At 33.3% G+C, this 26,561-nt stretch overlaps 1 protein-coding gene across 3 annotated transcripts in view; it reads left to right on the top strand.

Annotated features, from left to right (window-relative positions):
* The first annotated feature begins 6,418 nt into the window (after positions 1-6,418).
* LOC128551269 (uncharacterized) overlaps positions 6,419-26,561 on the top strand; it is a 31,840-nt gene continuing 11,697 nt past the window's right edge. For 2 of the 3 annotated variants that reach the window (XM_053532027.1, XM_053532025.1), the window contains exons 1-5: positions 6,419-6,706; positions 18,045-18,507; positions 19,703-19,773; positions 20,611-20,938; positions 21,358-21,512. In XM_053532027.1, the coding sequence (XP_053388002.1) occupies positions 18,169-18,507; positions 19,703-19,773; positions 20,611-20,938; positions 21,358-21,512 (893 nt within the window). In that variant the 5' untranslated portion in view covers positions 6,419-6,706; positions 18,045-18,168. The remainder of the gene's footprint in view (positions 6,707-18,044; positions 18,508-19,702; positions 19,774-20,610; positions 20,939-21,357; positions 21,513-26,561) is intronic. The other variant, XM_053532026.1, reaches the window with a different exon arrangement.

Below are 26,561 nucleotides of genomic sequence, written 5' to 3'. Positions count from 1 at the left end.
ATTCTTGACAAGGAAATAATTCTTAGCTCATCTGAGCACAAAGAGCACATGTGGAACTGTGAGGATTGTTGGATTTGTTTGTCCGTCGTTAACAATTGACTTTTCTAGAAACGTTTGAAATGACGTTGAAAATGTGCATTGTCAAGGGTACATGCCCGTCAGTCTGACAAAAAGGCGAGAATATATGCTACGTCATACGACGATTCAATTTTCTGATTGTCCCAAATCACGGTGTTGTGCGTTGTCGTAACATATATTCCCGCCTTTAGTTGGGTCAAACGTGATTTCAAACGTTTTCGCAGAAAGATCAATTGGTTTGGTTCACATTTAAACCGATCTTACTAAATCTTTGTCAGAATTTACGTCTCTAAAAGTCTAGTTCAAAGCTTGGTTAAGTGGACACAAAAAACTAAGTCCGATCTTGATGAAACTTTATCAACCACTATTATACTAGTATGTGTTTTAAAGACGATTTCGGGAGTTTCATGTTTTTTCATATAGACAAAGAAGGAAAATTACAAACTGTTCCATAGAATTTTCTTAAACTTGGCATGATTATAGAAAATTACCACAGGAAGAAATTTATGAGAAAAAAATCGGGGGTCACCGTCCTACTTTTTGAGTTATCTGCCCTTGAATCTGAGATTTTTACTATTTCAGGTCATTTTCAAGGGCAGATAACTTAAATTTGCGTCTAGTCATACCAATTGTCATTTGAAATAAATGGTTCTTACTTTATTCCGTGTCATTGTACCAGCTGTACAGAACTTCCATCAGACAGATATCTTTCAATAGTCTCTTACGCGAACAAACTTTTTTTTCAAATTATCTCCCTTTTTTCAAGGAAAAAGCAATATGCTTACTCATTGAAGTATAGCAATAATTCTATTTAAAAGAATTATTTAAAACTTTGCAGAATGTCTGAAACTGAGAAAACAAACAAGAATATGAAATTGTATGAAGTATCAGTAGGTTTGAATTTGAGTTATCTGCCCTTGAAAATGACATAAAATAGCAAAAATTTCAGATTCAAGGGCAGATAACTCAAAAATTAGGACGGTGACCCCCGATTTTTTTCTCATAAATTTCTTCTTGATGTGAATTTCTATAATCATACCAAGTTTAAAAAAAAATCTATGGAACAGTTTGCAATTGTCCTTCTTTGTCTATATGGAAAAAAAACACGAAACTCCCGAAATCGTCTTTAATTGTTTTTTTTATGCGGCAAAAGTGTGCCTTTAGGGCACAAAATGGATAAAGATAGAGTAAAAAATGAAAATCACCGCATAAACGAAAAAAAAAAAAACACGTTTATGCGGCGATGCTGTTATGCGGCGTTACAAAGCATATCCCATTCAAAATAAATTCTGTTTGTTTGTTTTGTTTTGGGTTTAACGCCGTTTTTTAACAGTATTTCAGTCATGTAACGGCGGGCAGATAACCTAACTAGTGTTCCTGGATTCTGTACCAGTACAAACCTGTTCTCCGCAAGTAACTGCCAACTTCCCCACATGAATCAGAGGTGGAGGACTAATGATTTCAGACACAATGTCGTTTATCAAATAGTCACGGAGAACATACGCCCAGCCAGAGGATCGAACTCACGACCCCGCGATCGGTAGACCAACGCTCTACCTACTGAGCTAAGCGGGCGGGCTTAAATAAATTCTGTAGTCAGGATCAAAGTATTATACCTTTATTTTGTACTCTTTAATTAAACATTTGTTTTCTGTTAAATTGATTTTGACTAATGAAATTATTTGCTTCTTATTAACATCCTTAACTTTTTGCCGGGTATATCTTTTTGCCATTCCTCACCACAAACTCTTTCGGCAGGGGATACCGATTCATCGAATTTGCTTGTTTCCTAAGTTTTCACTTGCCCATCTCAACCTGCTTAGACTATGATCGGCGGTTTGACATTGCGAGCTCAATAGCCCCAAGGACGCCTTCAGCTTGAGCATATTCAACAAAATTAAAAAGGATAATGTAAGGGGAAAGGAGAAGGGCAAAAAATGGATAAAGATAGAGTAAGCTCAAAAAGTATAAGGATATTCAAAGCAAGGCTGTATCTGGTGTGTATGCTCATATAATAAGAAAAAATGAATGCATCAGCAGGCCCGGAGTACAATTTATTTGTTAAAAATGCGACTGAAAATGCGAGGAACCTATGGAGTGACAGTTTGCTTTTTAAATGTATATTATTCAATGGTTTAGAAGCTGACTGTCCATGTAATTGGAAAGAACAAGCACGAGTTCTTGCAATACAGTTTTCAACAATTAGTATTCTACCAAGTACAATCTATAGGTCTGATCAGTCCTGTAACTGGATGGCACGGTAACACCTCTGACTTCTTGCTGGTTAAGTGCAACTGCAAACAGAGTAAATGGCAGTTTATTCACTGTTATCCAGTAAGCAGCTTAAAAACAAATTGATCAACTGTTTTTTCCTGAATTTCGCTTAGTTTACATACACTCGAAGTCTAAAGCGGAAACCTGCCAGAAATTACTGTATGCAATAGGTAGACTGCCCAGTGCCCTTGATATAGCTGCTAGGAACAAAACAGAGTCTGATTTTTCTTCTTCAATGCGGTACTGGTTTTTATAGGCATCAGTATGTGTTGTACACTTTTAATTAACCCGCTTAGCTAAGCAGGGAGGGCTCAGATCTACGGATCGCGGGTCATGAGTACGATCCCCGGATGAGGCGTATGTTCTCTTGCTTGCCAACGATGAAATAATGCCCGGAGTAGCATCCGGAGTCTTCCTTCACCATCAAAAGCTGGAAATTCGCCAGCATCGTTATAATTGTGTTTTGGTGTGACGCTAAATCTGAGAAGAAAAAAAACACCACAAAAATCATGTTTCTACTCTAATAAAATATATAAATGAACAAGGTGGTATCAAATATGTCGCACTAAATACAACAATGATATAATTGATAAAATGTGTCCATACTAGATTCAACCAAGGTAGTATACAATTTGATTATTACGCTCCGGAAAACAGTAATTGCAAATAAACTCGTAAAATAAAGATTCTAACACGACCAGCAAATAACCTATATACATGTAGAGCAAAATCTATCTCGAGTTATTCTGCAATAAACCACCCGCGTTCAATGCCGTCATCCGATCCAGGTGCGTAGCACGGTCATAAAAAGTAGTTACAATTGTTTTCTAACACTTTTGATACTAGTATGCCGAGTTAGAATCGAAATAATAAGTTCCCAAGTGTGATTTATCTAAGAATAAACCCAGTTTTTCGTTCTTATGCGAAACAATATATCACTCAGGCTTACGGGCTGAAGAACTCAGGTAATTCTACGATAAACCACGTTTGGGAACTTATTATTTCTTGAACAAAAACACAGTAAGTCTGTGAATGTAGGGCAAAATATGTAGATTTTTTCTGTGTTCAAGCTGTGTGAAAAAGACGACACATTAATTCATTTGAATTTAACCTTGAAAAAAAGAAGAAAAAAATGAACAAACGCACACAAAAATAAAGAAGGAAAGCAAAGAAAAAACACCTAAGTAGCAACGAGTCAGGCGTTTTGATAATTTATTTAATTTACAGAGCTTCCTGTCACCTTAAGAAATTTAATATCGTGCTAAACATATATGATTTTGCTAGGTTGCATCCTATACTTTCGGGCATATCTTACACATTTATCTAGGAATAGACGATTCAGTATTCTGAATAGAAATATCATCAATATTTTACTTTAAGATATATGAGAATGTGGTAGATACTAAAAAGATCAACACCTTCAGGATAACAACATTAACTTTTAGTTAAGTGTGTCGGTGCGACGTTAAATCCAAGAAAGAAAACAGTATCAGAGGCATATATAGTTTAGCGGAAATACGCAAGTTTAACAGTCAGTCAATAACAGTTCATGATAACAAACTAGCATTTTCGTTTTGTTCTTGCGTACTTATAAACGTACTTTTTTCATATTTTGTTTAACTTACAGTTTTTGCTAAATCATTAAATCCGGGCTTTCGAAATATTCATTGGTTTTCACCGGGTACGGATGTGGGTATACGTGATGTCAACTAAACAATCTGCAAAAGCGGATGTTGTAATTACTTAAAATTTGTATATCCGGGTTATATATGCATGTCATTTTATTATCAATGCAATTATAGTGCACTTTACACTTATCATTCCTTATGGATTTTCGAGAAAAAATATTTTCAACTAAAATGTGTGGGTTGGTCCCTTTAAAGATTTGTTTTTATGGCTTTCAAAAATGGCATAATACAGATTCCTCATGGCATCAAAAACGAAATCAAGGTTTCATTATACATTTCGAACATAAATTGTTTTTTTAGTATTTTCTAAACATGTAATTCTCTTAAAAATATTTGATATTTCATACACGAAAAAACGTAATTCAGCAACAAATAACTTTTTTCTTAAAATGTAATGTTGACGACAACACATATTTATGTACCACTCAGCTACGATTAACTGTTTCATTAAATGTTACTAGTGACGACAATATATTTAGATAAAATCTTTAAAAAAAGATAGTTTTAACATCCGTCTACCGATCATGCATTACGTACATTTCCCTTCAATAATTTCTTCTCGCCAATCACATTCTAACAAGTATGATGTACGCATTTATAAAGAATTTAAAGCAAGTCATTTACAAAATGATCAAACCATAAGAAATGCAGTGTAACCGTGCATTAAAAAAAACTCGTTTGATATCCGTTTAACGCTATTTGCAGTAAGTTGCCATGGTAACATTTATATACAACTGCACACATGAACGTTACAGATCAGAGACGTCAAATTATCTAGCATTACCTTCACCTTGGACTGGGGTCAAACTTGAGCAATCTTTGAATAAATACTGGGACAAAGAATTTTAGAAAAGGAACACCATTACGTATATGTTTTCATCATTGTGTGAGCCGCGCCATGAGAAAACCAACATAGTGTCCTTGCGACCTGCATGGATCCAGACAAGCCTGCGCATCCACGCAGTTTGGTCAGGATCCATGCTCTTCGCTTTCAAAGCCTATTGCAATTAGAGAAACCGTTAGCGAACAGCATGGATCCTGACCAGACTGAGCGGATGCGCAGACTGGTCTGGATCCATGCTGGTCGCAAAGCCACTATGTTGGTTTTCTCATGGCGCGGCTCATTTGATCTTTTGGGTTTTAATTCACAAAATTTAAGTCATCTGGTGCCTGTCCAGCTTTTGATGGTGTCAGTTGTCCCTTCAGGATTTTACCAGGAGTTAACGAGCTCCTGGAAAGAACCACCTACTGTAAGCCAATTACCTGGCTTCTACACACGAAGTATTCTATACTTCAAATGACGTTTCACACAGATCGGTGATTGGGAAGATTCGAAGTCAGTGATCTTATTAATAATCACTCGGCAACAGAGACCCCTCATTGTATTACCTCCCTGTTTTAGTAATACTTAACGTATAACTTGAAAGCTTGTCACCGTGTTGGTTAATAGGTATTATAAGCGCTAATATTGTTCGTATAATTTCCATGCAAAATATTGTTAATACATCTAACTTCATTTTTATTTGCTTATCATAATACAATTCTAGATCATGGATATGTCAGTAAGAAATAGACATTGGAGGGAGTTAGGTTTGTGTCCTCTCTGTCCGCCCCCCCCCACTCCCCTACCCCCAAAAAAACTGAATTATGTATGTAGGTAGGGTAGAGGGGTCGACACAACTGCAGCGCTGTGGTAATTGACACCGCGAGTACAATTGCACAAAAGTACCGAATGATCCTTCGACAATGGGGAAAGAATATGAGATATTTATGTAGGGGCAGAGGGCAGCAAACATTATCTTAATATATTTCGGGCAGTAGCACTGAAATAACTGTGAATCTGTCAACAGTTACTGCACTACAGCTGCATCTATAGGCACAAAAACATGGTCGCGCAAAAAGGTAAAGTGGTTACCAAAAAAATTGAAATATGTTGTCATGACATTGTAACGAAGACGAGGGTATCTCAGGCGCAGAAGTACCGTATAGGGTACAAAAGTACAATGCAGTACTGAATGATTCTTTCTTTGATTAGTGCCTGCATGTTGTGGTCATTCTTGGTGGGTTCATTTGAATTTTATGTACAATTACAAAATAGCAATAAATTAATTAATTAATTAATTAATTAATTAATTAAATTAAATTAAAATGAAATAATCAGCTTAAAAGAAATTTTAGCGAATTGTATGCATCATTCTTTATTTCATAAAGCAAGTCATCATTTTTTTTAACAACAAAAAAAATGTAAACGGGTCGCTTTTATTAAAAAAAAATGGAACGTTTCAGTCAGTAAACTTACGCTGGTCGAGTTACACTTGGGCGAGCGAAGCAATAATTACCCGTATTGTATCACTGCACAGGATGTCACAGTACACATTTAAATGTTTTAAAGTTAAACCTGAAACTGATACGTTTTTACATTTGAATAAAGTTTAATATACAACTTGATAATATATACATGATATATGGTGTGCGTGTGTGAAGAAACACTTTTGGAATATTAATAGTGCGAATTGTCTATTATTTTGCGCTGCAAATGTGCCTTCAAAAATGTGCCTGCAATGATAATATTCCCTATATAAAATAATAGCTGGACAGTTTTGAACAACCAAGTTCTATTGTTTTATGAATCTGGATAACTAGCGGAACTGATTCTATATAGAAGGGTGAGTCTTAAATTCTCATATCTCTCAAAGTGCTAAAGCCTATTTTCGTACAAAACTAAACATTTAGTCTACAAAACATGTATATGATCATTGGACTGCTACATTTAGCAAATACAAAATTGTAAAGTTATATAAAATAAATTATTACAAACATGTGTACATTAAAATCATTTGGTACTTTTAATAGACTAGAGCCAATGGATTAAGCGTTTGTATAAGCTATGCACTTTCCGTGTATCAATACGCGACATTTTAAGCATTGCAATTAAGTAAACGCCGATAAAATCCCGAAAATACTTCTTTTCTATTTCTTCAGTTTAGTTTTACTGCTGGTAGACTGATCTCATTTTTCAGACAGATACTCGGCAAAGCTTAATATATTTAACCCTTAGCCGGCTAGATTTCTAAAATGGACTGGTCCGTCATTCAATTTTGGCAATACTTTATTATTCGAAGGGGTGTTCACAGAAAATTGCAGTGGAGACCATGATCAGCCTGCACGGACCTTGGTTTGCACTGGTCTCAAAGGCAGAATCAATTGCTGTCAACAGACTAAAGGCTTATTGGACTAGCTATGATAAAATTGTAAAATATCATTCCATATACTGACTGAAACTAGGCTAAATCCCAAAATATTTGTAGTTCAGTTTTTGCAATATCACTACTTATTATCATTCATATCTTTAATAAAGTCATGTACATCCAGGTATATAATAGTTCACTTATATGTTTTGAAAGCACGGGTACAGTGGAGAAAAAAATATTTTGATTTTTATCTTTATTACACGATTGAAATACTTAATTTTACTACCATTCAAATAGCGAGGTCACACTGGTGTAAGTAACTTTCATGAAAATTGTAAACCTTCTTGTGACATTATATATTTTTATCATAACAAATTGAGAGAAGTTTAATGTTTCAAAGTTTCAAAGTTTTTATTTTCATTAAACCAGAAGGTCATAGACCCATGTGGTACATGGTACGCTATATATACATGGCAACAGTGAACATTTAATTCATAACACAATAAACAAATGATTCGTATAACAATTCCAACATCTTCAACAATTCATGTATATTTATGCTTCAATCTGACAAGTCAAAGAGATTCATCAAAGATTTAAATGTTTCCGTATTAACGTATAAAGGCTATCTAATAGTAACTATACTAGATTGTGATATATATAACGGTAAAATGATAATAATGTAGGCCTACCGAATCAGAAACACTTTAGTCATTACTCAATAACAAAGCTTTAGATCTACAATGTTCCTTTTCATTGAGTATTTATAAATCTTTCTTTCTATGTGAAAGTAAGGCGTAAAAAAAAAAATTGTTTGTTTCCGGTATCCCGACCTACCCTAAATTTTTGGCCCGACCCTAAATGTTTTTATGGCCTTGGAGAATATTTTTTTCAACTTTTTAACAAAATGATGCAAAACTGCACTTTTTATGCGTTAAACATGGCCAGTGATGTTAGAAATCAACTTACTGATGCTCTAAAGGCATATCCCCCTTATTTGTAATCATTTTTTGACAAAAAAATAATTTCCGAAAAGTCTCCCTTAATAAAAAAAAATTCCAAAACAAAAAAAAAAATTTCCGACCTACCTACCCTATTTTTTTTTAGCATGTTACCGGAAACAAAGATTTTTTTTTTAGGCCTAATTACTTTGTTTTCAGCCGAAAACCTTTAGAGCGCCAAGTAGGCCTACTCGTATTTATTTTATATTCTTCAGTGAGTGAAATACTGAAATTTATCGGTGAAATATTACAAAATATACTTCAGTAAAGATATAAATGTATAGAAATACTAACAGGATCATAAATTATATATTCTATTATAACAAAATGTAAAAGAAATCAGGAAACGTAATAGAACTATTTACAGGTTTTTTTTTTTTTTTTTTTTTTTTTTTTTTTTTTTTTTTTTTTACAAAGATATCGTGACGTCACGACATTATGAAGTCATCATGTGTGCAAGTGACGTTGTGCGGACAAACTGGACATAATTTTGTTATACCCATTTAAAATACATAAAATGAAAGAAATTTTGTTTGTTTTGGTGTAAGATCGAAATATATTTCATCCGTGAACACCATAATTTACATTTTTTTCACTCCTGGCTGACCCACTCGTGATCATATTGCATTATAGTATTCACTCGGTGAAATATCTGAACAACAAATAGATATCTTTCCTCTCTATATATATCATACTTATGGTACTGTTGTATTCTTGAAGCTGTAATGTAGAGAAAAAATGTTGATTTACGCAGTTTATTTTAGAACAAAAATATAAACGCGTTGAATATTGCAAACATTCGGAGCTCGTATCTGCACTTGGCTCGATTTGAAAGCTTTCTCCAAATGAAAACTACACTTGCTGAAATAAATTATTTATTTATTTATTTATTGTCCCCATATACAGATTTATAGCAACATTAAAATCGAGGTACTTTTGCACAGTGACTATAATTTAAAGCACTTAAAATGTAATATATTACTTTTGGCGTGGGGGATTATCCTAACCATCGAACTTTGAAGGTCAGGCTAGAAATTTACAAGACTGTTCACATTTTTGATACTCTATTTTTATTACTGATAAACAAGGAGTTTTAGTCCTTTCTTCAGACGGCTTTGATATATGTTTTTGTGACATAGTTTTAGGCAATATTCGTATTATATTGAAAATGAGATATAATTGTAAAAATTACACCGATTACGCAAAACCCAAATGGTTTAGTGATTTAATGGGATACAAATATAGTTAACAAATTATTGATTTCAATTTAGATTATGACGCAAAAGGAATGTTGATACTTCATGAAGTCGAATAATTTCATTGGATGTCATTTTGTTATTTATATTCTTAAACTCTGATATAATTGTATATCAAACCTCAAACAATTAAAAATAAAGAAATGTCTTACCATGTAATCTTAGACATGATCAGTTGGTTTAGTTAGGTTACGTTTTGAACAGATATCTCATACTTATTAAGCGGTTTAATGGACCTGGCAGGGCGTGGTCTCTCGACGGTCCAGGATATGTAAGACTTTAGTGTAGTTTTGGTTACAGCATTTTACAATTACAACGCTCTACATTTTTTTGTAGATTACTATCGTTTGCATAAGTCAGAGGTTAACTCCGCCTCGGCAGGTCGAATCAAACGCGCAGTCACAGAATGCAGAGCAAGAAGGGTTATGAAAAACTGAAATAATATCAAGTTTTGATAGGTTTTAGTTTTTTACCGGAGATCGGGAGTGTTATAAATACGCAAAGATTGCAACCACAAAATTTGACATATGCGTGGTGACTACACCGGGTTTTAAGAATTATTACGCAGAAGTAGAAGTTGTATAGATGTTGAATAAAGATACGTTTCACAACACATCATTTGATAATATACTGGTAATTTCACACCTGGACGGTGTTTCAACACTAGAATTATATTAAAATTAGTTTGATACATTTACCTACATGTAATTTCTACGTTTATATAATGTTATTGCTGATGAATATATAACGATAAGACCCAAACAATATTGTTTGTTTACGGTAACATACAAAAAATAAATAAATAAAAATAAAAAAATGTTAACGTAAGTAGGCTGTTATATTTTTTTCTTGGATTTGGATTGCCACATATATTTCAAGTAAGCAAAATAATAAGCAAGAAAGTTTAAATTGTATAATATATAATAATCCCTTTTATACAACATATACTTTTACAGAAGAAATTTTCTATAAGAAACAGTCATATATCTACTGGTAAAAGTATAACCCCTCCACCAAAAATAAAAACAAAATAAAGAAAAAGAAAAAAAAAAAAAAAAAAAAAAAAGAATTGTGTGCCCACATACCCAACTTCAAAAAGTAGGGTCGGGAGAAAGCGAACAAAGACTTTTTTAGATGTGGCCTAACCTGTTATTTTCTATTTCTAAAGGCAATGAATACTTAATGACGATCAGAAAATTGCGTATACTCCATAACTATGCGATTTCGGCATTCTCCGTTCTACGGAAACCATGTGCGCTTTGAATTATATTTACGTCCGAAGAGTGCCGAATAGTCTGATGAGGATAAGTAATCACGTGTGTTTGCTGGTCCATTGCCGTAAAAGGGGTTTATGGATATATAATATGTAAATTATAATATATGTAATATCATACAATTATTGACCCTTAAGCCATTGGATATGATGTGATATTCACCGGAAGATGGCTCAAGAGTCAATAAATGTTTTATTAAATGGGTTCAGGTTTACGAATAAGTAACAAATATTTGTTGCAACATATTTATTGTTTGAAAGTAACGATTAATTATTTCTATTCTATTTTTAGAAAGTTATTTTTAGAAATGGTCGTATTTATTGGGTAAAATGTAAGAGTCCAGACAAGGTAGCGACACGAACTGGCTGCATAAGTCAGATGACTGCTTTAAAAAAGCGGAAATTTAAACAAATACGTCCATTTTGATAAGTTAGCTAATTGCCTAATTAGGCAAGTGACCGATTTATACAGGTGGCTGCAAAGACAGGTTAAACTGTACATGTATAGAGGCTGAATTTCAGAATTAAGCCTTTGGGATCTTGATACTTTGCCAAATATTGTAATATTGTATAACAATTTAGATGGGTCAAATTTAACATGATGTAAGAGCTGTTGTGTAGGGAAATATGTTTTTTTTTTTTTGTTTTGTTTTTTAATATTTATAAACGCATTCTAGAAGACTGTCAGATTACAAATCCATCATTTATAAACATTACATGACAAAATATATCAGTTTTAGTTGAATGGTTTGCGTGTACATATTGCGTTTACTACATATTTTATTTTTGTTGTAATAGATCTATTTCAGATTGTACTCCCGATTTAGTTTCGTTTATATTTATAAAACTTTCATTTTTGATTTGCTGAAAATAGGTAAAAAAAAAAAGCTGATTATATCAGCTCATTTACAGCCGTTTGATCTGTAAAGGGTGTAAAATATACTTTCTGCGTTAATCACGCAAGAAAATTTGTAGGAATGTAGTTGCTCTATTCATTACATGTTTTATTTTTTTTGTGAATTATCGAAATATTAGAGTGAAATGTATCTTGTATTTTCAAATATCGAATGTATTTTTCTCTGGTAAGAACATTATTAAAGTGAAATTTAGTCAAAACATGAAATAAATAGAAAATTTGTTTGTTTTACAAGTGAGATTAAAAACTCTTTTACTCCTAAACACCGTATCTTACATTTTCATTCATGGATTGGCCTACGTGAAAATAATGCATCTATGGCTTTTCTCTAAAATACGGAAATTGCCGAATTGCATACGGAGAATTACGTAAGTTGCCGATTAATGATTGCGGATAATGATTTACATTATTTCATACACGATGATATCTCTTAAAATGGCAATGTAAAGGCGTGATATTCAGTGAAAAGTGCATTTCGAATAAAACATTTCCTTCACTTTTGTAATATTTTATACGTCAGAAAAGGTCATGTGTAATAGGCTGACAATTTTTCATCGCTACCGGATCCTATTACTCGGTCAAAAACTAAACGGTGCAATTTAGATGAATTTTCGAGATAAACTTTTCACTTTAATTTTGTTTGATGGGTGCAAAAAGTGTATTAGAGCTAGTATAATGAATCAGCAGATGTATTAAAAATATAGCGTCCATAATGGATACAAGTTTTGTGATGCTTTAACGGAAGAAGATGAAATTTCTATCATAAAGAAGTAGATTTGTTCAGTAATTCAAATAATTCACTGTCTTCCAGTGCTTTGTATTCGAGTCCCCTTGCGGACATTGGTTATCTGCTGTCAACAAAGTCTATTATTACGAAATAATGATTGGTCACATATACTTAAGCAAATAAATACTGTTGTGCAAGAATTCTTTAGTGTGTGCCTAATTTCCCTTTGAATGGAGAGTATACATATAAGATCAAATGTGGTTTTATGTTACCTCGCTTTTATACAAATAACATGGTACACATTTCTGTTGGTCAAAAGACGTCACTTGTGCTTACCTGCGGGCAGACACATGTACCGTACGTATTGCTTATTTAGTTAGGCTTTCATCGGACAGAGTTTCAATCGTATACGGTCACAAATGTTTACGCTATACGCGAGGAAATAGCTTTTATAATACTTCTTCACAGCATTGAATCTGCAGTGTCAAGCGGCAAAATATGAATTCTGAATTTTCGGCACTCGCTAATTTTACGGAAAGCCATATGCGCGTTTAGCTACATTTAACAGAGCACGTACACATATTGAAAAAGCCGAGTGTCATCTGGGGTATTTCGGGTATTACGTTAAAACCGATTTAAACTGGATACTATCGACTACTTGAGTGTCCGTTTAACGGGTTAGTTATATCCGTGATCAATGTTTATGACGGTGTCATAGTTATAAAATTCAGTGGTCCCAAAATAATACGTACCTTGATTGTAATACTTACTCTATGAATAGCTATCAGCATCCGGGCGTGTAGGCTGAGTATACAAAAGAGGCAAGTGTTTGATGACAAATGAGTGAAACATGACACATAATTGCGAAAAGATTATATTTGAAATGGGGTATTTGATATACGTTTTGTTCCGTGACAAACTTTCATTTTAACCCGCTGAGACGAATTTGTTTTTATATAAACGAAATCGTTTTGTCATAAATATATTTTTTGTTTCCCTTATAATGCTAATATTAGTTTACACTGGTGTAAATGAAAGGTATGTAACGTGACATTTGATTTGTTTATGTATAAGATACCCACACATTCAATATCCAGATCACGTATGACAGTTGTATATAGACGGCTTTAAAGTAGTACACCGCTAAATGGCTCTCGGCAATGTTCGTGCGATTACGTGTTCTCCGTATTTTACTTCGGCATTATCCGGCATTCTCCGGCATTCTTCGGTGGTCAAAGCACATGCTAATTGCATACTGAGAATACTAGTACGTAATCAAACGACAATTTCCGATTATCATTATGAATTACTCGTGTTTGTTTTACCCCAGGAGCAGTCACATGAATATCACTTTGCTTTTTACATGGCAGTTAGACATTTTAGTATCATTTTTGTATCCTGCATTTATTGTAAATCAGGGTTCATGAATCCTGCTTATTTTATTAAATTTTTTTTTTTCCTGACCATAACAGTGCTGAAGATGTATTCAAACAGTTCACAAATATAGAGAACAATACGGGAAATGTCAGTCTGTGCAAAAGACATAACGCTACCTTGCGTATTTTTAATTATCTCCCTTTCTTAAATTCACTCATGTCGAGTTTTGTCCCTTGAATAGCTCCAAAATATTATTTTGACTATTTTAACTTTCACAGTGTAACAGAAGAAATCGAGCAAAGTTGATTATGTACAAAATTATAACTCTTTTAATTATCTTATCTTAATTAATTTCGTATTTCCTCAAGCTTATGCAATATAAATTGACGTAATCATATTTTATTACACTTTGATATAAAGTTGTTACAATAACAAAATTTCAACATTTTACGATCAAAGACCAAAAGGGTCGGACAACAAGTTCTGACAATATTAGAAACTGACCTTTCCTTAATCAGTAGATACAAAATCGAACGCATGATAACAGAATACAAATTCTAATATGCTTGTCTCTGTTAAAACACGCTTACGCTAGAATGACGTCACGTTAACGTGCGGTGACGTCAAAGTTTTTGTTGCGACCAAGAAAGCGCGCTACTATATTCTATCTACTGTTTCATATTAAGGACATATTGGAATCGAATTTTTTTTTTTTTTTTTAGCAAAACCGTGTTTTAACACTATTTATACACTCGGGCGGTTATACGTCGTACAAATAATTTCAATCGGGTTGCGCCCTCGTGAAATTATTACACCCGACATATAACCGCCCATAAATAGTGATAAAACACTCTTTTGCTATAAATTATTTCTTAATTATAATATGCTTGTCTCTGTTAAAACACGCTTACGCTAGAATGACGTCTCGTTAACGTGCGGTGACGTCAAAGTTTTTGTTGGAACCAAGAAAGAGCGCTAGTATATTTTATCTACTGTTTTTGATTAAAGGCATATTAGAATCGAAATGATTTATAGCAAAACCGTGTTTAAACACTATTTATACACTCGGGCGGCGCCTTCATGAAATTATTACGCCCGGCGTATATCCGCCAATCGTGCATAAATAGTGTTAAAACACTCCTTTGCTATAAACTATTTCTTAAGGTATTAGATCACTAATAGAGAACCTACTTTTTGAAGAGTATTCAATTCCTACAATAAACCTACTTTGACAGCAATTCTTAGGGGGGCGTAGGTTCAAGCCCTACTGGGACCAAATTTTTTTCCCCTTATTTTCCTTTTTTTCTAGTAAGTTTTTACTTCTTTCAAGACTTACTATTGTTTTCTTGTACAAAAATGGAAAAAGATGAATCTTATAAGCGATTTCTTGGTGTTCAAAGTGAATTTACTACTTAAACAGAATGGGTAGAGTTACACATCTTTAAAAATATTGAGTTACACACGGTGAAAGTTCTCTGTTTTGCTTTCACTCTTAGATTATATATTGTGGAAGAAATTTAGGTAGGTTTTACGTCTGCCCTAAGGTTATTTTTAAATGGAGTAAGCAAAATTCAAAACAGAAACAATGCATTCGACCTTATTTTTTCAATGCTGAAGTATGAATTCTGTCTCATTAAATCCGTTTACTTGAGGCACCATAGAAAAAATGATATTGACATTTTTATTTTGTGTTTTATAATTGTTTACCAATAGTTTGATGTTTCTTTTATCAAAATTAATGGTAAAATGAGTTCTCTGCAAACGTTTTGGATAGTGGCCATCACTTTGAAATTTGTCTGTACTTGAGCTTCAGGAGATACCATAAGTTATACAAAATTAATAAAAAAACGGCACGGTAAAAGTTGTTTAAAAATTGCAAAACAGTGCAAAACACGGTTACCTTTCAGAATATACCAAGCAAAAGCCATTTTGTAAACATTTCTATTAGTGCTCTAATACCTTAAATACATTATGAAAAGAATGTGATTTGATTGCATGAGTCTCTCTGTCTGAGTTTCAGGAAATGATAAATGTTTATATATAAATTTGAAGTATCGTTTTTAGAGGATATTACATAAGTGTCTTTTCATATTGAATTTATTAAACGAGTTGAATAAAATTTAAAAAAAAAAATAATGTGAGGCTCTGTCGAGCATTTTATCAATTTTATTTCACGAGTTTGATGAATTCAATGTGGAAAGACACAAATGAAATATTCTTTTTTATCACATGTAAGCTTTTCTTGCTGAAACATGAAAATTTCTTCTTTCTTTACATATTACAGACCAAGTAAATTCGACAAACGTCTCTTATACCTAAAATGACGTCAACGTCAAGGCTTTATTACAATAGTGTATTATCAAATTTATGTAATGACTTTCATTCCCATGACGTCAAACGTGTGATAAAAATCGTACTCTCATGTATCCTGTGCAATACTTTAAAAACTTTGTGACCAACACCTGCTTTACGTTAAGTCGATGCGGATGTCGCTTGTACGCTTCTCTAAATACGAAGGGAAGTTAATTACCGGTTATATGTGTTTAAATCACAAACTGTTACTTGAACGAGTAATATTATAGTTATACGTGTAGTAATGTACGATCTTAACAAATATTTTGCTTAATTTTGTATTCAGTATTCGTTATTTTTTCAAAACAAAACGTTTTGACATTTAAACAGTTATAATGCTTGTAAATGCATAATACAGTTTTCACTATCTCCCATAAAATTAATGTGGAAAAAGGCCGTGCACAACTTAAAGAAAAAAAAAAAGAATTCTACATCAGGTTTGATTTATGCAGTTTTAGTTTAAAAGACACATTTTATATCAAATATATATAAAAGGTTTTGTAAATATGGTGTTAGGACATTTAGTATTTAATATTCCTATGCTGAAAGATTACATAAATGAATGCTATCACTGAAAGAGAAAACACCGACAAACACCTTATTAAACACCAACAAACTCCTCATTAAACACCAACAAACACATTATTAAACACCAACAAACTTCTTATTAAACACCAACAAACACATTATTAAACACCAACAAACACCTTATTAAACACCAACAAACTCCTTATTAAACACCAACAAACACATTATTAAACACCAACAAACACCTTATTAAACACCAACAAACTCCTTAATAAACACCAGCAAACTCCTTATTAAACACCAACAAACACCTTATTAAACACCAACAAACTCCTTAATAAACACCAACAAACTCCTTATTAAACACCAACAAACACATTATTAAACACACCAACAAACACATTATTAAACACCAACAAACTCAACAAACTCCTTAATAAACACCAACAAACACCTTATTAAACACCAACAAACACATTATTAAACACCAACAAACACCTTATTAAACACCAACAAACTCCTTATTAAACACCAACAAACACATTATTAAACACCAACAAACTCAACACCAACAAACACCTTATTAAACACCAACAACTCCTTATTAAACATCAACAAACACCTTATTAAACACCAACAAAGTCCTTATTACACACCAACAGACACCTTATTAATTACCATATAACAATATAGAGCGAAAATGTATGACAATTTATCCAGTATGAGAATTTGACCATAATTACAATAAGATGTAATTGCAATAAGATGTATATAGAAATAATACTGGTGATAAAGTAGCAAATATCTAGATTTTTTTTTCAGTTTGTAATAGGTTATACAAAATTATTACACTTTTTCTTAAATCTTGTTTTCAAACTTCTGCAATATAAGATATTAAAGCATTAAATACATTTACTGGTCTGTTTCATTCCATTTTAATCGCTACGATTTACAACTTAAAAGAATTTAATGACATAGGGGTGGCTTAAGATTTAACATTTTATTAGCCGAGTAGTCGAATACAAATGGTCAATAAGTAAGATGTTTTGGTCTGACCAGTGCGGTAACTCTGTACTTAACGGTTATTTTTACAGGTAAACGAAATATCTCTTGAAATAACATGTATCCAAATATAACGATAATAAGTTCGTTGTCTGTTAAAATATCAATATTTTGATACTGGTATTTCTAACATAAATAACACATCTTAAGTGTTACATTATTTATATATCATTTGTTCATTATAAATTATTTTTAGAATTTATGTCTCAGTTTAGATAAAACTGTGACAAATATTCGTATGAATGGAATACAGTTAAGGTCAGAGTTCATTAAAAATTGTTTCAATTAATAAATCATTGGACGATTCGCCTTCTGTTGAAGACAGGTACAGCACCAGTCACGTGATGTGAATTTAAACCAGTAGAAACACTCGTTATTTACAAAAGATTCTTGCGCAGCCGCAGTTAAAGAACACCGGTTGTTGCATAGCGACGGAACTGTCATAATGTCAGAAGGGCAATCGACTGGCACTTTAAATCCGGCGTTTGATCTAAATGGTGAGAGGGAAGAGGTCAATGATCAACAAGAGGTTGAAGCAGATGTCCAAGTTACAAGATTTGGCGGGAAGGAATCGGACACTGAAGGAAGTTTAGAAAATAGAAATACATATACTGCTTCTAATGATGACGAAATTGAAGTTAAAGAAACTGTTCTTGACATTTTACGTAGAAGTCAGAAGCAAGAAGAGGCAGACAAGGGACATAATGGCAGCGAACGAGATATCAGTAAGCCTCATGACGTCAGAATTACTATTCCTGAACCAGGTGATTTCGCAAAAGAGAAGGTACGTTAGATTTATGTCACAAAAAGTGTTCCGTAAGTTACATATGTGTAACATTTAAATGTAAGTTAACTTTGTTTTTGTAAAGAAATACACAGGCATAATATAAGATGAATACTTTAAATCCTTTTAATTATTGTGGAATCGATGTTTCTGATATTTTGCTGATATTGTTAATTGAAATAGATATATTAGTTTTTACTTTGAGGACATAAGTGCGCAATTTGTACGTATGTCAGGTTAGAAAGATGCCAAATATGTCACATTTGTCCCTCCTTTGTAAATATTATACATCTTTACTATGGACAGGGTAAGATAATTAGAGTTTTATGTTCAGAATATTCACCAGACAATTTCTCATATGTTTTCGCGACTTTACATAGCTTGATTTGATTCGATAAAACAGCCTCTTTGTGTTGTTTTTTATTTGGCTTAGTAGTTTAGTATAAATGAATCATGGATCTATGTCATTAGAAATAAAATGAAAAAGAACTCTTAATATTAACACAGTGTAATCTCATAAAATACTTTAGTTCCGTTGTCTTATATAAATGAAGAATTGCGCTGTTTGTTTAAGAAATAATAAGTTCCCAAGAGTGGTTTATCGTAGAATAACCCGTGTTTTGAGTTCTTATGCGTAAGAATATATCACGATGGCCGTAGGCCTGAGTGATATATCATTTCGCATAAGAACGAAAAACTAGGGTTATTCTACGATAAATCACAATTGGGAACTTGTTATTTCGATTCATACACGACATACTAGTATCAAGTGTTAGAAAAAATAGTAACTACTTTTTACGACCGTGCTACGCACTTAGATCGGATGACGTCATTGCACGCGAGTGGTATATTGCAGAATAACCCGAGATTGATTTTGCTCTACATGTATGTAGGTTATTCGCTGGTCGTGTTAGAATTCTAAATAGACACTGTGCCATTACATTAGTTAGTCCTTTGTGGTCGCGAAGTCCATTCCGTGTATCGGATTAACAGAGTTCGGCTTAAGCTAGTGCCAGGTGATGAAGGGGTGTAAGGGATGCGCCCATGCTGTACATTTCATTACCTCTTATGAAATGATCAGTCAAAATGCTTCTGCTACCATTTCTTGCTAATTTTAATAGGATTTTCTGTAGAGTTCAATACGTTATCGCGCATTCTATTTTTCATCAACATTTTGGTAACTTTTTTTGCACAGGTATCTGATATAACCAACGGCATTTCTGAATATTCTACAGCCGCGTCAGCGGACTCATCTGGTGAGACTAAGTAAGTACCAATTATTTTTAAAGGGACAGAACTCCAGATTGACATTCATCTTTAGCCTGCCAGCGGCAAGTGATTCTGCCTTTGCAACCAGTGCAGACCAAGATCAGCCTGCACATCCATGCCGGCTGATTTTGATCTGTTTTTTTTTTTTTTGGATTTAACGTCGCACCGACACATGATGGGTCATATGGCGACTTTCCAGCTTTAATGGTGGAGGAAGACCCCAGGTGCCCCTCCGTACATTATTTCATCACGTGCGGGCACCTGGGTAGAACCACCGACCTTTCGTAAGCCACCTGGATGGCTTCATCTGCACTTTGCCGGCTGATATTGGTCTGCACTGTTCGCTAATCAGTTAGTAAATTTTCATTGAACACCCCTTTGAATTATAAATGGTACTGCCCAAATTGAATGAAAGACCAGTCCATTTTAGAAATTTAGCAGGGTAAAGGTTAAATTTTCATTTTTTAAAACAGATGGCACTTGATATGAGATATAGAAAATGATAAACCAGTATTGTTAAAGTAGATATTTAAATGAGTATCATATAAACTACAGCTAAATTTCTTCTATTTCGCATCAAATTGCAATAGCGTGACAAATGCTTTAATACGTAAAACATCCACCTTTTAGAACATTTAGAATAAGATAAATGGAATGTGTATATTGTTTGAATGTTAGAAGACATTTAAAGCTATTCAACTTAAGTTGCGAAAATACAGGGTTATTTGCTCCAACTGATGTGAAATCTTTCTTATTTTTTTACGTGATTGACTTATTAATAAGTTATTTCAATTTATAAAAAATAGGATAAAGATCACGTACTTTGTATTCTAGCGGAACAAAAGACGACGCAAGAATAAGTGATATGGAAGGTGAAGACACAAAGGAGCAATTACAGGGAAATGTTCAATCTGACGAGCAAATCACGAGAGAAAGTGGTAAAAAGCATGGCTCAAAAGAAGGTTTGGAGAAGCGAAATACATATACTGTGTCAAACAAAATTAACAATGAAGAGAAGGAAACTGTTCTTGACATTTTAATGAAAAGTCAGAAGGATAGTGGAAATAAGGAGACTGTACAAAGACTAGAGGATGCCACAGTAGGACAAACCGATACTGAAGAAACCAGATTTACTATTGCGGATGAAGTTGACAAAAAGAAGGTATGGCAGTAGTATATTTCCGTGTCTGCATTTAACACCCTAGGTAAACAACAAAGAAATACGTATTCATATTAAAAATGAAAAAAAAAACAAAAAACAAAAACAAAAAAAAAAAAAACTATCTTACAGAAATTTCAAAAGGCAATAATTTTTCTTGCCGGTTTGACGATCGCGTATATTTTTCATATAGATTAAAATCCTAAATATGTCACAATACTATGAAATGTATTGTAAACCTAAAACCTTTTTTTTTTAGCTGAGATGCAGTTTGCAATTGTAACCTAAGAGGTACTGAAACGTTTGCTAGTAGCCAAGAACATGTAAAAATAAATGTATATGTGCTGCTACGCCACTGACGTATAAACGATAAGTCCAAACAATTAACTTGCTCTGATTTTAAATTTACCCTTTAATTTTAGGTATCAAACAAGGCACTCACCCAGACGTATAGTTTAGCTACCCCTTCGAATGGAAGGTCTTCAAGTGATAGCCGAAATATTCCGAAAAACAAGCTAGGACAGTCACTAAGTTTGTCGCTAAGTAAGGCAGAACAAGTCCCTCCATTGGACCCAAAGTAGGTACCCATATTTCTTTATTAATTTTATTCTTTAAAAATACGACTTTGCAAAGAATATTCATTCAAATGCGTACGAGTTTGCATTGCCGGATATAATGCGCCATTCTGAAGAACTTTGAGAAGGGAGGAAGGGTGGTAATGTGGCCTTTTTTAATTTTCAAAATTTGCAAGTTAACTTTTTTATTAGTTTATGAGGTATTTATCACGGGGGAGGAACTGTTACACGAGACTCGGTTGTGGAGGATATCATGTTACAGATTTAGGATGCTACTGTTACAGTATTCCTGGATAACGTTACAGCATTCGGAGGATAAAAATCACTGTCGGTGTTTTGTTTGCCAAAAAAATAGTAAATATTTATCTCTTTTTTGCGAAAGTAAAAGTTGTTTTTCTAGATCAATGGTATGTACGTCTGTTGAGACATGGTTTAACACGTGAAACACAGTATATTGATGTCTATCAAGCGTTTAATGACAAAATCCGAAATTTTGATAGAAAATTATCTAAAAAAAAGTTGATAAAAATATGTTTCAACCATGTTTTATGCTCATTTGCATCGATAAAGACCCTCTTTAGGCATGCAGTTATAATACGAGGTAGAAAAATCAATGTGGGTCTATTTTTTCGTGGTTTTATAGAATGTTACAGTTGTGGGGTGCTTCTTCTTGATGTGTTACAGATTTATGATGATACTTTTTGGAATACATTTTGACAATATACAATACCAGGATAGCAAATAAAATTTAGATATCATGAATTATGCCGGATTTTTTGTAAGATGTAACAAATATATTATACCAAGTGCATTTTTTTCTAATTTCGAAATTCTAAATCTGATTCAACAGCTATATATAATAAAATGATATATAAACATTTTCAATGGAAAGCTAGTGTTCTATATCTAATGTATATGATACCATAATCACCAATTCGCATTGAATCGTCGTTTGCACTTTAATAAGCTGTTCTTTCATAAATAGTACCTGTTTATGCTACATGTATTAAGCTAGCAAACGTTGTGTCCTAGCTTCAGAATAGCTTGGCAATGCGTGTCTTTATCAACGATTTCAATTACTAATAAGTTTAAAAGAAAATATCCTCTCGGAATCGGTAATGGAGAATTTGCATGGAAAAGGGATGGGAGATTTGCTCTGCATAACTAATTTCATCAACTGTTCATCATATGTGATTCTTGACATATCACAACCGACATCTTCTCCCGTTAAGTGGACTTTCCTGAGTTTTTAAACGTCGTTACAGCAACGCCACTCTAGTACATGTCTGACTGCCTCAAATGACAAAATAAATGTTGTTTAGCAGTACATGAATTTACATCTAACAACAGAATCCTGAAGAAGGAAAAAGTATCATCTGTAACACATTCAAAAGCAGCATCCCACAACTGTAACATATCCGGCTAAACTGCAACATTCTATAAAACCACGAAATATTAGATCAACAGTAATTTTTCTACCTCGTTTTATAAGTCCATGCCTGAAGAGGGTTTTAATCAATACAAATTTGCATGAAATACGGTTGGAATATCTTTTAATCAATTTCTTTTAGATATTTTTCTATCAAAATTTCGATTTTTTTTTTTCATAAAACGCTTAATTGAGATCAATATACTGTGTTTCGCAGGTTAAGCCATGTCTCAACAGACGTGCATATCACTGATCTAGAAAAACAATTTTTATTTTTGGAAAAAGAGATAAATCTTAACCCGTACGTCGCACGCTATTTTGCACAAATGCGTAACGTCATTTTGACGTCAGTTCGACGTACAAATTACTACTTGAGAAAATAAATAGCAAAAATGCGTTGAGATAAATCTGCATATTCTTTAATGGTATCGTAATTTACAGTTATTGCTTTGTTATTGTTATTATCAGTATTGTTTTTATCATTAATTATTACCGCCCGTTTCTTCAAATTAAATAATATATATGCATTTTAATCTGCAATTAATTTTATCATGTTAATTGTACCGTGTTGATCGCAAACATTTATATAACCTCCGGACGTTAACAAAACTAGCATCAACAGTGATCAGGATGATTATGACCCACAAAGAGGCAGTGCTGTCGCACGAAAATATTTGAAAAAAAATATTTTCATTAAACCGTAAAGCAGTTAATTTTAGAAAAAATTTATGCATTTAAGAATATAACAGGTCCTGTGGATTTAAAACTTTTTTTCATGCTAAATTCAGTTTTGTACTCTGACTTTTGTTTAAAACAACACCAAAAATTTAATTCTAACACGACCAACAAATAACCCTACAAATAGAAGAAAATCAGACAACTGTTATTTTGCGATAATCCTGCGCATGCAGTGACGTCATCCGATCCTGGTGCGTAGCACGGTCGTAAAACGTAGTTACCATTTTTTTTCTAACACTGTTAATACTAGTATGTCTTGTTAGAATCGAAATAACAAATTCGCAAGTGTGATTTATCATAGAATAACCCTAATTTTTCCTTCTTATGCGAAACAATATATCAATCAGTATGAACTGTGCCATGAGAAAACCAGCATAGTGCGTTTGCGACCAGCATGGATCCAGACCAGCCTGCACCTCCGCTCAGTCTGGTCGGGATCCATACTCTTCGCTTTCAAGGCCTATTGAAATTAGAGAAATTGTTAGCGAACAGAATGGATCCTGATGCGCAGGCTGGTCTGGATCCATGCTGGTTGCAACCGCACTATGTTTGTTTTTCTCGTGGCGCGGCTCATATATTCTTATGCATACGAAATCAAAAGACGTGTTATCCTACGTTAAACAACGATTGGGAAGTTATTATTTCATAAAGAAATTATTAAGGCCCTATAACCAGTTCTCAACCAGCTTAAGTGCCGTTTAAATAACACCTTTTTTATTCACATCATCATCATGTGCGACACTACAAATGAAAAATGTTTCGTGCTCAAAATGAAATACAATGTTCAAAAAACGTTTAATAATCTCAGTGCTTTGGACAAACTTACATAGATCTATAGACATTGTGTGCACTATCATAATAAATTAATAAATAACGGCGTTATCGATTAAATTTTGTTTATTGTCTTTATTAAAGACCGCGTATTATAAGCAGGAAAAAAACATAGTTCGGTATCAAAGTTTGATGATTTCTTTATATCTATTCAAAATACATGTAAAGCATCAAAATGTCAAATCAGCTTTTTATATTTTATATTTGTGCGGAAAGCCTTGAAACTTCACATCCGATACTAGTCACAGTTCTGCATCTAGCGTTCACGTTTCTGTTCAAGTGGTCGTTTGTTTCTGTGCTTTTTTTTTCTTTTGGCGGTACCACTCTCGCCTCTCCGCAATGCTCAGACAAGGGTGGGGTGGGGGATGTGGGGAGGGGGTATCACACTTCATTTGTGTAAATATCAATAAGATAGAGCAGGCCTAATCATTGACAAAATTCATAACATTTGTATATCAACTACGTATAGATACTGACCGACATAATCTCTAGTAAGACAGACAGATAAACGGACATACTGAAGAAACAAATCTTTCAGGCTGACTAAATGAATGATCGAGTAAATAATTACCAACATGAATTCTTGCATACTCATCGGCTATTCGACTGCAAAAAGACACGCGGATGGATTGAATGGTCGATTGAATGTTGCGTTTCATTATTTGCTATGTATATTCATTTATACCTATTATTATTACCGCAGTAAATAATACACAATTTGCACATTTATTCGGAAAAAATAGAGCGGAAAAAAAAACGAAACACTAAAAATTGGACGGCTATAGTTAAAATTCGGACACTAAGCTGTGTACGAACTTTTTCGAATTTTATATTAGCAAACGAAATATACAACAATGGAATGATATATAAAGATTAGTATGTCAAAGCATACATTAATCTAGGTTATATACTTATGAAAGAAATTTAATATACAATTCAGCTGCTTCAGGTCCTTTTTGATACAGTTTCTAGTTTTTCACTCCGTTATAGACCTATTTCCAAAAAGACATTCATGAATATGCTTTAAGAAAACGAAAAAGAAAAAAGGGTGTTGATAAGTTTGCAGTTGAATACAAGTCAACTGAAGATAAGTACCCTCATATTGCCGCATTTCAGAAAGCGATCCGCAGAATAAACACCGTACTTTCGTTTTTAGAGTAATAAAAAATTAAAAAGAAAAAAAAAACAATAATGAAAGGTATCTTTTTTCCCCGGGATTAGGCGCAAATGCGCTAAAATGAAAAAAAAAAAAAAAAAAAAAAAAAACTCCATTTATTAGGGATCTTTACGACTACGCTACACTGCGGAAGCATATTTTTGACCGAATTACTGCTGTATAACATCAAAAACCAGCAAAATGACCTACGTGAGGGAGCGAGGGAGCAGTTATTGTGTGACCATGTGAGTGAGGGACTGCGGACGAAGCAGACTTCTTTTCATTTGAAATTTATCAATTAAGACACCATGACTGTGCCTAATGATTTTTATTCTTTTTGTGTGCTCATTAGAACAAGACAAGACAAATTTATTAAGACTTGCACAGTGTACATCGTCTAAACACATGAAAATTTTACACATATTTGGTCACAAAATAATGAATGTATAATAATAACAGGTATCATATTAACACAGTTGTGTGCCTAGATTTTAATGAAATGTTAAGATAAATTTTACAAATCAATATTCTGGAGGATAACTACTTATAGTTATGTAATAATATTAAGACAATTGTTTCTTAAAACTAATGCTTCTTTAACAAAGTTTGCTAATTTAACAAGTTCTGATTTATCAGTTGTATTTAACAATTGGTGGAATTTGTAAACAGAAGGTCGGTTGTAATAGCATTGCTTTAAATACTTTCGTCTAATATTAGCGTAGGTAGAACATTTACAAACAAAGTGATATTCATCTTCAATATCTAATTCATTGCAACAAAGACAATAACGTTCATTTCTTGGGATATTCTGACCAGCATATCTTCCAGTTTGGATTCGAAGCGGTAAGGCTGAAGTTCTAAGCTTGGTGACATACTGTTTTAGTGTTTTTGGTACTA

Source organism: Mercenaria mercenaria, chromosome 19 (assembly GCF_021730395.1).
Source record: "Mercenaria mercenaria strain notata chromosome 19, MADL_Memer_1, whole genome shotgun sequence".
Classification (NCBI taxonomy): domain Eukaryota; kingdom Metazoa; phylum Mollusca; class Bivalvia; order Venerida; family Veneridae; genus Mercenaria; species Mercenaria mercenaria.
Note: the sequence above shows the minus strand (reverse complement) of the source record. Positions and strands in the feature narration are given on the sequence as shown.